We start from the raw sequence: 18,754 nt of genomic DNA, 5'->3' as shown, positions 1-18,754 counted from the left end.
AGTAAGAGAGAGAGAGAGTAGAGAGAGAGAGAGAGTAGAGAGTAGAAGTAGTAGAGANANAGAGAGAGAGAGAGATAATTCTTTCCAACGCGTGAATATAGGATTGAAAGAGTGGCCCCCCCCATCAGCGATAAATGAATTCTAATACATACCAATATTAGGTGCTAATTAGGTACTAATTAAGTCTGAAATTAGGTGCTCGAACCGTTTGACAGAAAAAAAAAATTATTGCAGGGGGAGCTAGCTTAATATTAAATTAGCCCCCAATAAAAAAAAATAATTATTGCGTAAACAAACAAAACAAATATACCAGAATTAGATGCTCCAAGAAACGACTAAATTAATTCGAAAATATGTATTATATACAGAATTATATACAGAAATTAGGCGTCAGTCGAACAGTCGGTCCACAAGAGAGAAGTTGCCTTAAAAAATTAGCTCAGACAAATTTGATGTTAAAAAAATGTTTTTTAATATTGTATTATTTAAAGATATTTGGTCACCAAATTTGTCTGAGCACCTAATTTTTTAAGGCAACTTCTCTTTTGTAGTTAACCACGCCTAATTTGACGACTAGATATCCTTAAATAATATCATCGACGCAGTTAGTTGAATAATTGTAAAGAATAACATTAAAGAAGCAGAATTAGAAATTAATTGTAGAAGAAACAAATAGTAGTGAAAGGAAGAATTGAGCAGCGATCCTATGAGTGCGGTCAATTCCGAGAGAAGGGACTAAGTAGCTCCTACGAGCGAGGTTAGCCTAGGAAAAAGGGAAGAGCTGAGCAGCTTCTACAAGCGCAATTAGATCGGAGAGAAGTTTGAAAGAAATCGACACATGCGTACTTTTTTCTTTTCTTGTGAAATTGCGATATTTATTATATATAATATGCGATATTATTAAGAGATATTCTGCCAGCGTTTCGATCTGATCTATCGAGCAGAATGATGCGATCAAAAATGACAACGGGCTCAATTTTCGCCGCGTTTATAGATGTTAGTTGGTGGCGCTCGCGAGAGGAAGGGGAAGCTCGAATTTCACGGAATTGATAATACGTGCCGAATTTGGAAAATGATTTTTCATATGAAAATATTAGTCGGACTGAAATTCGGCACGGTTGCCACGAATTCAATTTAGAACTGAAGGATCAAATTAGATTCGCGTTAATTGATTGAATTTTAAAGTAATTGAATTAAATTTTGGGCCTTTCTCCGTTGTCCGTGTTGCTCCTTCTCTGACTCTCGATTGGTCGCTCGCTAATGCGATAAATTTGCGTTTACTTATCTGTTTCAGGCTCAATTAAGGCGGTCACGATCAAAAGATAGTAAATCAAAAAATGTATTAAACATAACACAAGACTTCGAAATTCAATATTCTCGGCCAGAGTGGCTGAAATCCCACTAAGGATTCGTAGTGACGAGCGACACGGGCCGTGATTGATACGCGATAGCTTATTCTTATTCTGAGAGATTAGGCGTTGTGGTGTTTCGATTAGATTAATTTTTCTTAAATCTCGTGCAAGATAATAATGACAATCCCAATATATGGGAACGATTCCTTAACTCCGCATGGAATTTTCCTGCCTGAAATTTCGTCGCATCGACATGCAACATATATGTTACGCAGTATCGGCATGACAGAATTATATCACGCCGAATAAGTTTCTCGCTATGAATATCCGCAATTAATTAATAAAAATACTTATATAGACGATGTGAGATTAAATAACGAAAAATAATTCAGTGAAACGGAAAGACAAAAAAAGGAAGTAAAATTATTTCTACGGAGGGCAGGATGTAACAAGATATTTATTTATTAATAGATGTCTATAAAATACAATACAAATATCGATTAAGATATTAAATTAATTGCAATGTAAAATAATGAGTACATGTAACTGAAAAAAAAGAGTGTCTGCTGCAGCAAATTAGATAGTAAAATATGGCATAGCACTTTTAATTGGTTGCAGCAACTTCCTTTTTTTCAGTTACATAAGCTGAGTTGAAATGGGCTTTTATATACGATTTTGCAAATAATTGAATACCATATATACAAATGAACGTTTTGACCTTAGATTAGGTCATCTTCGATCTAATCAAAGGTTAAAACATTTGTATGTATGTAATGTATGTATACGATGATATTAAATTATAAAAACATTTTAATTCGGCTCATACGTTAATTATTTTATTTATTCTTAATTTTTAATCATATCAGCACATTAATTGTCTCTATTGTTTTTAATATTATCGAATTAAAAAATGTTTCTTCTAATCATTTCACGAAATAAATAAATCGTAAAAATTATCATAAGTATACATACAAGAAAGATACTAGGAATAATTCCAGATAATTTAATAGTATATTCTGTGAATTATATCTTTTTTCATAATTGTTTCAAAGTGTCTAATTACATTATGTTTTTTAAAATGTGATTCACAAACATAAAATGTTTCTATCCAATTCGTTTTTTTCTTAAAAATTTTAATATTGCATTCATTCATGATTGCCATAAATTCAGATCTTTGTAATTGATATATTATAATATTTATTTTAATAACATTTCCTTGATAGTAAAAGTCCAATGCTTTTTAGATAATTATTTCGCAAAAGTTTGATGAAAATATTTATATATATATATTCTAATTTATATTTATTATTTCTATACTTACTGTCGGCATTGTAAACAATGTTTTTTTGATATATCTTGATATATCTTGTAAAATCGCAATCTTTAATACAACATTGACGAGATATAATTTGAAATCATTAAAATATAAAACGATTTTAATACAAGAGATCCATCATACAAGAGATCCTGTTACAAAGAAACAGAGTTTCTACTGGTATTATTTGAAATTGACAGCATATTAACCTCGCGACTGTTTATAGCGCGAATGGCGAAAATTCGGACTTCTTCATGATATATATAAATAAAAACATTAATTTGATTACAAAGAGTAATTCTCAAGAATGTCAAATAAGACATACTTAAAAAACAATTCGGAACTAATGAGAGTTTTTGCACGATAAAATTAGTGCGAAAACAATTATTAAATTTCTAATTTACAAACATTTAATCACTGTAACGTGAATAATAATAATTATAGATGTTTCGGCTTTATTTCCAGTCTTCAGTGTGTAGAGTTTAAAAAATAGTTGCTATTTCTACCATATATGGCCAAACGGAAGAGTGATGATTCCATTTCATCCTCATTGCATTAACACGTGATTGATAGTCCAGCGATAAAGAACGAACTGAACAAACTGAAATTCTGTGTTAAATACAAAAAAAAAGTGTTGTTAATAATATATGAAGGAAGAGAAAATAAAGCACACATTTGTCTAAAGCACACATTTGTCTCTTTTTCATATTGTCTAGTCAGACAGACGTGAAACATTTTTTTACGGAGATCAATATTCGAATAAGTCATAGAGTATATGTATATAGATATGTTAGATTAAAAATGGCCTAAAAATAACTTAGGCACTATAATATGAGTATTCGCATCCGCCATTTTTAATTCTTTTTTCACTCTCTTGTTTCTTCCCTCAATTCCTTGCTCTCTTTCCACTCCGCTAAACTAAGAAGATAGAAGAGAGAAGGTTGAAAAGAGAATAAAGAGTGAGGAAAGAATTAAAAATGGCGGATGCAAATATCTATATTATAGTACTCTAAAATAACAAGGTCACTTTAAAGAAAAATCGCAATATAGGAAAATCAAAACACGCGCATCAATTAAACTTAATGTAAATTGTCAAGAATCGAGATATATGTTATATATAATAAGAATTCCATATCAAATTGAAGGTTTAGTCTATTTTTTTGTAATTGGATATGTAATATTTCATAAATATATCATTTGTAAAGGAAACGTTCGTCAAGAATTTTCGTATCATTCCAATCAAAATCATAGTTATGATCCAATCTATATAGTATTCTATTATGAGCGGTTTATGATATTTCTCCATATATCATTGAGATCATGATGTAAGGATACCAGATGTTACGCATAATGGCGATACTGGAAACAATCAATCAAATTTTTCTCATATTCACACTGCGCAACTACGGGAATGGAACACCTGATATTCTTACATCATGATTGTGATGTTCTGAGATTTTCGTTTTTAAAGTCCTCCCTATTTGCCCGACATAGGAGACATTGCAATTTTTGTAATGTATTAGGTATATAAATTAATTCGTACCATTTTTTTCCCAAACTTTATTTTTTAATTACATGAATATATTGATTAATCATTGGAAATATTCTCCGTTAACATGACCTTACACAATCTATCGGGCAATTGTCGGATTTTATCACGATAAAAATTTTGAAGTGATGAAGTCATCGACGAAGTTTCAAATGTCTTCAATTGATTCAAAGTGTGTATCCGATAAGGAGTGTTGCATCGATCGAAACAAGTGATAATCTGAAGGCACTGTGTTTGGCTAATACACCACATGATGGAGAATTTCACAGCTTAAGCTGAAAATAATTTCTTTCGTAATTTCTGTTGTGTGCGGTTTAGCATTATCATAAAGTAAGATGATCTTATAAGATGATCTTATAACTGCCTTGTCCAATAAATGGCCATTTTTTCTCAGTTGCATCGTTTAAATGGATTAATTGTTGTTGGTAAATCTCTTTAATTGTCTGATCTTGTTCGAGGAGCTCATAATAGAGAAAACACCTTTTTGGTCCCACCATGCAAAGAAGAATTTTCTTGCCGAAGCGTTTAGGTCAACATCAGTTTGAAAACGATTAAACCCTTTTTTACACATTCATTCATTGCACCTTCTCCGTAAGTGGAACAAATCATTTTGACTGTCTCAAAAGCGTTTTTATTTAGATTAAACGCAAAACGCATGCAATATTGAATATGCTTTTTATCATAAGTCATGGTGATCACTACTAATTTTTAAGATTATATTGTTAAATGTCCAATTACATGGCATATTTTAATCTTGAATGTCAATGCATTAAAATAATAAAGGGCATGACGATTAAATAATTTATATTTTTATGCAAAGTTGGGCGGCACGAATTAATTCATATTCATCTAATATTTTATATAAAATCTAAGTATCCAACTCAAATAATAGTAGTTTTTAGTTATTCTTCAAGGATACTCTTATTAAAAGTCTTCTTATTTCAACCCAAGTAATGACAACTTTAATCTGTCTGTCAAAAATTATTTCTCGAAAAAATTAATGTACTAAATGAAAAATTGAAACTCAGATGCTACAATCTTAACTAATCAAGTTAAATTCAGATTAAAAATTAAAAATCTAAGTGATACTTTGTTATTTACTTAACTCTAATGATATGTATCATTCAACTCTAATGATATGTGTTCATAAATATTTGATATCAAGAATTCGTAAATATTTGATATCAATAATTGGCGCTAAATTAAATTCTATATTAAATTAAATAAATAATATTAATATTTATAATTTTTATTATTCGATCTAGTAACGCCAAGTGTTTCTTTAACTTTTTGTGGTAACACTTGAATGGACAAATTAATGCAATTATGGATTGTATTGTTTACTTAATTTGATATAAGATTTAATTTGGCGCCAATTGTTGATATCAAATCTTTTTTACGAATAATACATAAAATTTTGTGGAATTTTACTTGGCGCCAATTTTTTGTTGATATTAAATCTCTTACATGAATGATACACATCATTAGAGTTAAGTAAATAACAAATACTTAGGATTTTAATAGAATAATAGGAATTTAATAGAATTTAACTTGATTAGTTAAGACTGTAGCATCTGGGTTCTAATTTTTCATTTAGTACATTAGTTTTTTCAAGGAATAATTTTTAACAGAGAAGTTATTATTACTTGGGTTGGAATAAAAAGACATTTAATAAGAACGTCTTTGAAGAATAACTAAAATCTACTATTATTTGAGTTGAACACTTAGGCTTTATTCAAGAAGCACATTCTTAGCGCCTTTTTTAGTTTTTTAAAAAAGGTAAGTTTGTACTGATATCATGCATTTTATAGCGATGAATGTCTTTCTATAAACAATTTATTTTATCTGATCTCAAATAGATTTTTATGTGTTTAGGCATTTGAAGGGAATCCTATATATATTTGATGTTACATTAAACATATAAACGTATTATAATATTCGCAAATTAGATTTCTAATATTAAATTAAATTAAATTAAATTATCTTACGTATTTAATGTAAATTTAAAATGTAAATTTAGGAAATAAAACTTACGAAAGTTTTATTATAGCTACACATTTAATGTAATGAAAATATAGTTTTTTTTTTTACACACCCATCATTCGCGTTAGCTTTTACATTTTCTCTTTCAGATTGTATAAAATTATTTAATTTGAACAAAGAAGTGGCTTCCTCATATACTTACATAATGAGAATGTTGAGATTTAGTCAAATATTTCATCAGTAATCGGATATTTATTAAGTAAGGCTGCTATGGTGAAGAATAACAATGAACATTTGCCGGATACATGTGTATATGATTTGTCGTTGATCGAATTTCCGAATTTGTCTCAATATTGCCTGTCGAAGAAACATTTAAAATTGCCACATCAATTGTATATATACTGATTGGGATTGTTATTTTTGCAATACATTATTTTTATTTTCTATTGTAAATTAATATTTTTAGCTTTATTAAAAACGCTTAATATTTGAAACAGAACCGCTTACAAAAATAAATCAAAATAAATTAAATGCGAGTCAATTACTATAAAAATTAAATATTTAGGATAATCAATATATTTTTATATACAGTATATTTTTATCTCAGAACTTTGATTATACGTCGATTATGTTTGAACTTGCAATAATCTGACATACTAGTAATCCTCTCTAAATTAAATTAAAATTTGTAAAGAACTTATTGCAAAAAATATTTTTATCTATGAGAGCGCTAGTCTTTGAGGACAACTGAACTATAGCATAGTATACATAAAATTCGAATTCAATTCCCTGCCTAGGTAATATTTTTGCAACAAGTTCTACAGGTTTTTATTTAATTTTAGGGAATTATATTAGCATCTCAGATTAATTGAGTTACAAATCCGAAAGTAATTGGTGCAATCATAGTTGATAATTGCATTTAAAATACATATTGATGTATTGCTCTAAACATCTAACTTTGACGGTAATTGGCAATCTCATATTTATATAGTTGATATATTCAATAGATATTGAGGATGAATATTATATCAATCTGTATATTAACGAAACTTACACATTTAGTAACGCGATGTAATTGCCATTAACAAATCCATATAGCAATTCCATTATTTAATAATTACTCATTTATTGATATAATATTCATCCTCAACATTCTCATCTCAGATAACCAAGCGTGATTAAGTATATCAAGCAAATTAATGCACTGCATGAGTTTTTGTTTGTTTGCCGTCATTATATCAAGTATTTTATCATACTGAGCAACATAAGTGATTATACAAGTATTTAGTTGATTTTGAAAGCAAGTCAGAAATATTAATATGATATGTTACCAACAATGTGATGGCAACATGATGACAACTAATGATTTGTTGATGGGTCATTAATATTTTTATGGCAATGTGACAGCAATAACAGAATGATAATGTTTTCTTTCGTATGTTGCATATTTGTCTTCAATCGTTGAAAATGTATAGTTTATATTAGTAAGTAATATGCATACACAAATTGTGTTCCTTTTTTTATTTTTATAAGCAAGATAGCAATTATTGTGAATTTTTTAAATAAATGTTTCATTTTCATACAGTCCTTGTCTCTCCCAATCAGGTAAATTGAGTGAGGATGTTATAATAATTATTTCATGAATTCTATATTTACTATCATTATGTAGGGTGTCCCATTTTAATGTCCCAAATAACATTTATTTTTAATCTTAGAAAAAAATGTTTCAGACAAAAGTTGTATGGCTTTGAGAAGGAAGATGATGTCATTAGTTTGACCTTGAATAGTTGCTTGAAAGTCATGTGAAGGTTATCTTCAATTTTTTTGTGCGTGCGTGCATGCGTGCGTACCTTAATCAATAATTACTGGTAATCTCCCCTCTTTAGGGAAGCTCTCTTCAATGATCTTGATCTTGATATATGTCAAGGTCATGATCTGAGTAACTTTCAATAGGTTTTAGCCATCGCTCGTTAGAAAGTTATTATATTAAGAAGGAAAATTGAAAAATGATGTCTTTTTTTTATTATATAGAACAAAAATTTCCTGCTTAAATATATTTTATGACTGTCCATAAGAAACGATTCTCACCCAACGTCCTCCCCCATCCCTGTTTAGAGGCGCACGACTTTCACGCGAAGCGACTTTTACCATACATATCCCCTGTTTAGGGGCGCATGACTTTCACGTACACACAAAGCGACTCTCACTTCAGTTCCTCCCTGCTTAGGAAGGCGTACAACTTCCACGCGAAGAAACTCCACTCACCTCCTGCTTTAGGGCACACAACTTTCATAATTTGACAATTTATTATATTACACGACACATGTATATTTACTTTTATTTTTAATTTTATTAAATCATTATTTTTATGGGCTATTATGGTTTTAGACTAAACATTGCGTTTCATTGGTTTTTCAATTTTCTAAAACTCCAAACTTTTGCGACTACACTTTATAAGAACCAATGTACAAGAATCATTGACGACCACCAAGTGTTTATTATGCATCTACATTATCAGTTTCTTATACCAAGTAATGCTTAATGCCAAATAATGCTTTTATTCATTTTTATTGAGAAATTTTCATAATCATCTACAATGATAGATGTACATATACCAATTTTTATATTATTAGATATTTTTAGATTAGGTAACATGTTTTATATTGTGATTGTTATTCGAATGATTGATTTTTACATTATATCAAAGTTAACATTGAAAATAATCCAATTAGAATCGAAACGTTTGTTAAAATTAACTGTTTTGTTTTATGATAACTTAGCATTAAGACTTTGTTTGGCTCATAACTCTATTTTTATTATATTAATTTTTATCAATACTCTTATTGTTATTATTATAATATTATTTAAATACGAATATAAAGTGTATTATTACTAATAACAAGAATTTAACAAAAATTCGTGAAATCAACCGGAAAAGAAGAATTTTAAGAATGTAAAAAAAGGTATTAAGTATATTTTGCAATATCTTTACATCAAATTTTGTAAATCTATGAAAATGATAATGAAAATAATACATAGCAAAAATGAAATCTACCGGAAAAGACATTGAAAATGTAAAAAACGCGTCAAGTATATTTTGCAGAAAAGATACCAAAGGTAATACCATAAAAAAAAGTAAAATCAAAATATAATAATTTTGATATTTCGAGTATCTATTTAAAAAGTTCTATACACAGTTCTCCTAGCGATATCTTGAAGGTATTCTTATGATGTAGATGTCCTTTAGACATTCTTTAAGACAGTGTTTTATGGAATAATTTCTCACAATTAAATGTATTACATAAAGTACGAATGACATTTGAAGTGTGTTAAGTATAACACATTAAAATGAGAAAATGAAATGTAATATAGATAGCGTAACGAAAGGCGCATAAACTGAAAAGGGATTTTTATATCGCTATAAGTAGAAAATTGTAGAGATAAAAAATTGAAAGCAAGATTTCCAACAGCAGTATATTTGACGCGCCCGGCGTATTGTTTATAATCGTAATTTCAAATAAAAATTGCTAAGACAATCGTTTGAACTTCGATTTGTTAATAGTATCATAGATATCAATGACATATTAAAATTAATTATTGGGAGTATAAATTAGTTCGGTCCGTTTTTTTGTGTTCAAAAATGCATTTATTTCAAAACAAAATGAATGAATAGATCAAGTATTATCTATCGCTGCCTACTATTTTTTCCCATTTCTCAGACAATTTTCGAATTCCATCTCGAAAAAATGACTCATCTTTGGAGGCGATACAATTTTGGAGTCAATTTTCGATTTCTGCGAAAGAAGTGAACCGGTGACTTGCTGCATCCTTCCTTGGAATAACCAGTAATCAGAAGGAGCAATATCCGGAGAATACGGCGGGTGCGGTAAAACATCCCATTTGAGCGTTTCCAAATATTTTTTTATGACATGAGGCCGAGTGTTGTCATGAAAAAGAATAATTTTATCATGTCTTTGCTTGTATTCCGGCCGTTTTTCTCGCAATGCACGGCTCAAACGAATCCATTGTAGCCGATATCGATCGCCCGTAATGGAATCATCAGGTTTCAGCAACTCATAGTAAACAAGACTTTTGGTCCCACCAAATACAGAGCATGATCTTCGAATCATGAATGTTCGACCGTGGTGTTGATGATGAAGTCGATGGCAACGATTGACTGGACTTAGCATAATATTTTTTCTTCTTGGGGGTTGTCGTAGAATATCCACTTCTCATCTCCAGTCACAATCCGATGCAAAAAACCTTTTCTCTATTGTCTTTGAATCAGCTGTTCGCAAATGAAAAATTGCCTTTCAACATTTCTCGGTTTCAGTTCATAAGGCACCTTGTTTTTGAATCATTTCCATGGTTCTCAATCGTACAAAAACGGCTTGTTGAGTTACCCCCAATGATTCTGCAAGCTCCTCTTGCGTTTGACTCTGATCTTCTTCGAGTAATGCCTCTAATTCTTTGTCTTTGAATTTTTTTAACTGTCCAGAGCGAGGCTTGTCTTCAACGTTGAAATCTCCATCCTTGAAACGTCGAAATCATTCCCTACATGATTTATCAATTGGAGCAGTGTCACCATAAACTTCGACAAGCATTCGATGGGCTTCAGTCGCACTTTTCTTCCAATTAAAGCAGAAAATCAAAACCTGCCGCAAATGCTGCTTGGTTAACACAAAATTCGACATTTCAAACACAATAAAAATCAAGGTTTTTGTATGAAACTCAAAGCGATATAAACTGAATATTATTAGCAGATGTTTAATCTCTCTGAAACCGCCAAAATCAGCTGTCACTAAGAACCATTCACAACAGCTGGAGCCATCTTTAGGGAAACGGACCAAACTAATTTGTACTCCCAATATGATTTATAAAAATTTTCAACATTTTAATAAAATTAATGATATAGCGTAATTCATTTTAATTCATTCTACTTATGAAAGGATATTAACATATAGACAATATAATTTCGAAATATGTTACAAGGAATACATATAAGTCTCTTTCATGTATAACTAGCTTTTAAATCTATTTGGTAATAAAGTCTCTAATTCGCAAATGAGTCGTGCATTATTTCTAAAAAATTTTATTAAGTAAAAATATAATATTCAGATTTCTATTTTCATCAAGTATAAGAATCAAGTATAATTTAATCAAAGACAATAATATTGTATTATGTCGAATAATATTATTAACTATTGCAGTAATAAATTTCAAATTTTACTGCAATAAAAAATTTAAAAGTTAAAAATTTAGTATTAAGAAGTATTAAAAATTTTTCTTTATCTCATAGAAAAATATTTATATATGCATTTGTTGAATGTGAAATATACGAATAATAATAAAACTAAAATAATAACTTAAATATATATAAAATTTCTTTAATTTATGAGAAATAGTTTATAATTATGATAAAATATTTATTGAATTATTTGAATCGAATTATGAACAAAATGGAGCTGATGTGAACCAACTTTATCAAAAATAAAAATTAATAGGATGTTTATACTTGTTTGTATCGCTCATTATTTCGTTTGTACCTGAAACAGTTAAACAAAAAGTGAAAAATAAAAAATGACTAGCACGCAATGTTAAGATTTTTTAACTTCATTTATACCATTCGAAAGAGAATCGTTCATACCCATTTGTACTTTTATTTTCGTTTGTACCTTGAAGGGTTTATCTTTTATTGTAATGTTGTCTTATTCTGGTTTGTTACTGGTAAACTTTGTAACAGCAATTCTGCTGACGTCTAACCTTTTGCAAGCTTCTATTGTCTATTTATTTATGTTTATGTTAATCTATAGTCTATTGTATCATATACTTTATGTCTATTACTCTATTAATATGTAGTCTTTTTCATATAGCTTTGCAATAAACTAAATTAAATTATAAAATTGGAAACAAGATTCTTTTATATTAATATTATATTACTTTAAATACGAAATACCACTATCTAAATGTTAAGATATTGAATTATTATATATATTCATATAAATTAATTAATTTCAGAAATGGTAATTGCGTGCCGATATGATTGTCAGATTTTCAACGCAATCCATCTGAAATATTAATGCCCCCAAAGTTCTCAAATTTAATCTTAAAAAACTGTAATAAACTTATTGCGAAAAATATTGCCTCGGCCGGGAGTCGAACCCGGATCTCTTGCATTCCGTGCGAGTGTTTTAAGCCTTTAGATTACCGAGACCTTAGCAATATTCTTCGCATATTTCCAATCTTATTGTTTATACACGCTCGTCTACAATGCGTAATTCTTTATCGGTTATTGCGAAGAATATTGCTACAGTCTCGGTGTGATCTAAAAGCTTAGGACGGCATTCAAAAGAGAATCGTTTGTATCTCTTACTTTCATTTGTATCTCAAAGGATTCGGAGATACAGCGATTTCAAAATTTCGGAAATGCGTCAAGAGGGGAAATCGGCCATTTTTAAAGATATCGAAATGAGACCAACGGTATTCGAAAGAGAATCAGATACGATTCTTTTTCAAATACCATTGATCCCATTTCGATATTTTGAAAATTGGCTAATTTCCCAATATAGCAATTGCGCAAAATTTGAAAAGCGCTGTACCATCTTGATCAAAAAATTCCCGGAATTACCATCAGGTGATGCTCTGAGTCAGTTGATTTGAGTTCTGTTTTTTTGGTTAGGTTGCCACATCTATCATTGACATTCCCACCAAATTTTATCACCAGCTTGACATTTGTAAAAGTTACGCCGTCTTGAGTACATCTACCTCTGCACGTATTTTCGTTTTTGGATTTGTGGGCAAATAATTCGTGGATTTTGCACCATGATAACGCATCGTCGCACAGTGCCATCATTATCCGTGAATTTTTTATCAAGAACAAAACGAATACCATCCAACAGCTGTCGAATTCACCTGATATGGCTCCCTGCGATTTTTTTCTGTTCGATTGAGTCAAAAAATCATTACGGAGAACGTATTTTAACACCGAATGGAGGTAATGGAAAAATCGAAGACGGCTATACCGACAATAGAGTTCCAGAAATGTTTCAAGAGCTGGATCAAGCGCTGGCATGCGTCGCGGCCGATGGGGAATACTTTGAAGGGGACAATATCACTTTTGATAAAATGTGTGTATTTTGAATTTTCTGAATGTATTCCAGGAACTTTTTGATCAAGGTAGTACAAACGAAAATAAAAGAGGTACAAACGATTCTCTTTCGAATGGCATAAATGAATTTTAAAAAATTTTAAAGTTGCGCGCTGACCATTTTTTATTTTTCACTTTTTGTTTAACTGTTTAAGGTACAAACGAAATAATGATCAGTACAAATAAATACAAACGAAATACAAACGCTTATATTAATATTAATTTTTATTTTTGATAAAAATTAAAAAGTAGGCACCAGATGACGGGCGCGTCCAGCTATGCTGTTAGAGATATTGTTCATTTTCAATTTTTTATCTCTACAATTTTTTTATCGATGTAAAAATCAATTTCCGCGCCTCTCATTACACTATCTATTTTATTTTCTTATTTTAATATGTTATACTTAATACACTTCAAATGTCATTCGTTCTTTGTGTCGTATATTATAATTGAGAAATTATTCCATACAACACTGTCTTAAAGGATATAGGACGTCTATATCATAAAGATGTCTTCAAGATGCTGCTCGGAAAATTATGTTCTATGAAACTTTTTAAATAGAGATACTTGAAATATTATTTTGATTTCATTTCTTTTTTTATGATATTATCTCTGGTATCTTTTTTCTGCAAAATATACTTGACGCTTTTTTTTTTACATTTTTAATGTCTTATCTGATAGATTTTAATTTATCCGAACTCGCGTTTTAGAGTTCGCAGCTGGATCGAAATGAATTGAAATAAATTGATATCTGAGTACACACTGAGTACACAAACTCGTTTCTGTTCATGAAATGGATAGAAAATAAAACAACGACTTGAAAATAAATTCCCTATAAATTCTTTTGATTTTACAACATTTATAATTCCTTCTTTATAAATATAACACTATTTTTATATTCATTTCGATTGAAACAGGAATTCTATTCAATACTATATTCTGATATAAATTCAGGACTTACATATTTTCGTCATAGCTTTTTTTATTAAACAAAAATGTATTTTCATGCAATTTTGAACTGTGATGTATTTACCGCTTATACAAATTATATTGAAAATTATATTTTTTTTAATTGAAGTGAATTCAAACGAAACTATTCTTATTCATAATTTTGAATTGGGATGTATTCATGTGGCTAACTTATATTTACGATACATAAGTATTTTTAGACTCAAATGGATAGAAATGTGCTATTCATTATGTTGAATTTGGATGATTCATGTTTGTATTATATTATTTTTTGATTGAAATGAATTAAGATATGGAGGAACTATTCATTATGTTGAATTCATGTATTCATGTATTCAAATAGATTCGAAAAATCAGAAGCGCAAATTCGGAAATGTTGACATAAATTCATTTCTATCCATTTCAATTTATTCTCATTTACATTTTATAGTGACAAAAACATGTATTAATGTATTAAATGTTACTAAAAAGTAAACAAAGTTGACTTTGTGTTGACTTGACATTCTTTAAGCGCTTTTATTTATAAAAGAAACTTGTATATTATGTAATGATCCCTTTAAAGTTATGCAACTTTTGTATAAATACATATAATTTTTCGTATAACTTATAATTTATAAATTTTTCGAGATGTGTAAGTTAGGTGCCTCATCTCCTGTATATGAATATAAATTCTGTCAGAGTGAAATGTCACTGTAATCTAATCTAATTTCTGATACAGGTAACAGTTACCAGCAATATGATGCAATTGGCCTTCATTACACAAAAAGCGAAACGAATGAATCGCCGACGGCTCCCACCGTTTGATTATCTGCGTAAGAAATATGGATTTTGGTCGCAGTTGTTTGATCCGATGGTTGATCGTTGCGATGAGAATTCCAAGGTGATCGTCGTCGAGGGTCCGATCGCTGCAGGAAAATCTAAGGTGGCCGCGAAGTTGGCAGAGGAATTTGAGATGGTTTATCTACCACCGCCGACCTTCGATGAGTATTATATAAATGAGTATGGATATGATATACGTACACTGGACGACAGATTGTCTGTAGGCTCACAATCGTGTGACGTGCAGAAATTTCTGACAAATCCGTATCATGTCAATGTGCCCATGTTTCAATTTCATTATTTTCAATTTAAATTTGATCAGTACATCACTGCTCTACTCCATTTGCTTTCGACTGGCCAAGGAGTGGTACTCAACCGTTCTTTCTATACTGATTATGTTTTCGCGAAAGCGATGACAAACGCTGGTTACATGCGTTCAGAGATATTAAAATTTTACAACGATATCGTAAATATCGCCAAGTTACAGATGTTGAGGCCTCATTTAATCATTTATTTGGACTTATCTGTGGATATAGTTATGGTAATTTCAGTTTATTAATATAAATGACATACGCGATTGTTTACTTTTTCTCTTTCTCTATATTCAAAGAATATTCAAAGAATATTCTGTCATCTTCTATCGTATTAATATTTGCAGGAAAAAATAAAAAAACGTGGTATACCGTACGAAATAAATTCGAAAGTTCTTACTTCAGAGTATCTCCAAGATATTGAAAATATATACAAATTGGATTATTTGAAAAATATTATATCACATTCTCATGTGCTAGTCTATGACTGGACAAACGAGGGAGATATTTCTTCCATAGTCGAGGATATTGAAATGCTTAATTTTGATTACGAGGATAAAACAGCTAAAAAAATGTCTGATTGGAGATTTGAAAACGTTCAGGAACTTCGAACTAAAAGGAAACATTATGAAAATAGATATTTCTTACATACAGATTATTGGAGAAATGAATATTCACTACCAGAATTGCACTATACAGCTGAAGAAATGAAAGAAAAGTATGAAGCAATGAAAATGGTATGTATACGTATGTATATCTATATATCGGTTATCTCAAAATTTACAAATTAAAATATTACAGTAAAAAAATTTCCAAAAATTAAGTAAACAATATTAAAAAATAAAAAGACTATAAATCAAAGCTGTTGAGTGCTAATAAATAATGTCTTATTTCTGTTATATAGGATGCCTCTTTTTCGAGCATCTGAAATATCTCGTTCTTGGTTTCTGTAAGAAAAAATGTTTCAAATAAAATAATTCAAGAAGGACGTATTTGGAAGGATGTTTTTTTCTTGGAGGAAGTGCCAAAAAGATGTGAAGATCACTTTTTTAAATGGAATTGTATTTATTAAATGGTATTGTATGATTTTTTTTTACACAATATGATTCCTCTAATTATTCTGCATATAAAAGTATTCAGGCAGAAATATAAAAAAATTAATAGTTTACGAGATACTTTATTCTGGCACATATTGACATAAAATGTTATTAAATAACTGGTAAACTAATAATTTCTTGACAATTATATATCAATATTTTTATGAAAATAGAAAAATTAGATGAAATAAAAAATTGAAATAAAAAAAATACATATGTAGTTGCTTTAAAAAAATATGTATGTAAAATGTATTTTTTTAAAGTAAGCAATTATGTATTTTCTTCATACCAATTGATTTATCTTATTATATTATTTATAAAAATATTAATATTATTACAATTATAAAAAAATTAAGTCTCCAAATTATTTAATATTTTATGTGCAAGAGTAAAATATAAAATATCTCGTAAACTATTAATTGATATCTCTACCCAAATTCTTTCATATGCAGAATTGAGTGCTAATAATTGACAGCTTAATAAATAAATAGTAAAACTGCAGAAAATCGTCGATGACCTTGACATATGTTGTTAAGGTTATGACAAGCAATCTCTAACAAATTTTAGTTGTCGCTCGTTATTTGTTAAAAAGTTTGAAAAAATAATATTTTATTTCTGCTTAGGGACGCACAACTTCCATGCAAAGAAATTCCCACCCCATCTCCCCCCCCCCTCTGTTTAGAGGCACATAACTTCTACGCGAAGCAATTCCCATTCTACCTTCACGCTTCGCATGGAAATTGTACGCTCCCAAACAGGTGAGAGACGCTTCGCGTGGAAATTGTGCATTCCCAAGCAGGGAAGGGGTGAGGTGGGAGTCACTTCACGTGGAAAGTTATTACGTAAGCAAGGAAGAATATAAGATAGTTTAGACATTTGAATTCGGGACACCCTATATAGCAGATAAAACATTATTTTTTCAAACTTTTTTGTTAATAACTTTTTAACGAATAACGACTAAAACTTGTTGGAAGTTGATCAGGATCATGACTTTGACAACATATGTCAGAATCAAGGTCATCGGTTTTCCCCTCTTCTGCAATTTTACCAAATAAATAATTAGAAGAATTATTGTGTAAAAAAAAATCATACAAATCCATTTTAAAAAGTGAGACCTTCATATTCTTTTTGACGCTTCCATCTAAAAGAAAAATAACATGACTGAAATGTCCACTTCGAAATCTTTTTTCCTTATAAAAATCACGTGGAATATTTTAGATTCTTGTTAAGAATACTGATTAGGGATACTGATGAGCGTAAGATTTTTCACACGAAAAGAAGTCCACCTCACCTCCCTCGTTGCTTAGGGGCGTATAACTTTCCAAGCGAAGCGACTTCAATTTCATCTCCCTCTGCGGGGCCTACGACTTTTCTCACAAAACGAGTTCTATCCCATCTCCTCTCCTGTCTAGGAGAAAGGCGATTGTCTCTTAGCTGGGGAGAGAGAGATGGGCCTCGCTTTGCGCGGGAAGTAATGCGCTCCTAAAGAGGAGAAGGTGATCTAAACCTCACTTTGCATGTCGTACGCCCCTTGGCAGGTGGAGAGGTGGAGTGAACCTCGTTTCGTGTAGAAACTTTTAAGAGGGCAAAAAACATACACTATGATAAGTCCATATCCGTGTACACTTGCACATGTGTTGTGTGTCTGTTTATGCTCTGTTCATATTAATAACTGTGCTGCAAGAAATGTGTGGCCCAGAATTCATGTCACTAAGAAAGTGCGACACTACATAGGAGGGAGGATCTCCCTTCGCGTAGAAAGTCGAATGTCCTTAGACAGGAAGAATATAAAGTAGTTTTTAATATTGTATATGGTAGAAACAAGACATATTTTAACTTTCTTTGTTAATAACTTTTGAACGAACAGTGACCACCATCTAAAATCTTTTGAAAATCACTCCTTAGGTAATGACTTTGACTCAGGATCAAGATCATTGAAAAGATATCCCTTAATTAGGAATGAACTAAACGGTTATTTTTCATTAATGATTATAATAGTTATTGTTCAAAATAATTAGTATTTAAACAATTATTTAACGGTTATATAAAACAGTTATTTTTTATATTAGGTGTACAACTTTGCTTCCGCCGTTTTTTCCAAAATTCGAGACTTTATTGTAAAAAACTGGTTATACATTTATGATTCAAAGTATTGTCCATCGCTGGCCACTACTTTCTCCCATCTTTCGGGTAGCGTACGAATCCCGCGTCG

At 30.2% G+C, this 18,754-nt stretch overlaps 1 protein-coding gene across 1 annotated transcript in view; it reads left to right on the top strand.

The window, feature by feature from the left end:
• The window catches only part of LOC105620792 (NADH dehydrogenase [ubiquinone] 1 alpha subcomplex subunit 10, mitochondrial), a 31,683-nt gene that overhangs the window by 7,293 nt on the left and 5,636 nt on the right, over positions 1–18,754 (top strand). Inside the window, exons 2-3 of the mRNA XM_012202280.1 lie at positions 15,034–15,675; positions 15,793–16,182. Coding sequence (XP_012057670.1) covers positions 15,034–15,675; positions 15,793–16,182 — 1,032 coding nt within the window. The remainder of the gene's footprint in view (positions 1–15,033; positions 15,676–15,792; positions 16,183–18,754) is intronic.

The sequence above is a fragment of the Atta cephalotes genome (genome assembly GCF_000143395.1).
Source record: "Atta cephalotes unplaced genomic scaffold scaffold00029, whole genome shotgun sequence".
Classification (NCBI taxonomy): Eukaryota; Metazoa; Arthropoda; class Insecta; order Hymenoptera; family Formicidae; genus Atta; species Atta cephalotes.
The sequence above is the reverse complement of the archived record's forward strand: the minus strand, read 5'-3'. Positions and strand labels throughout refer to the sequence as shown.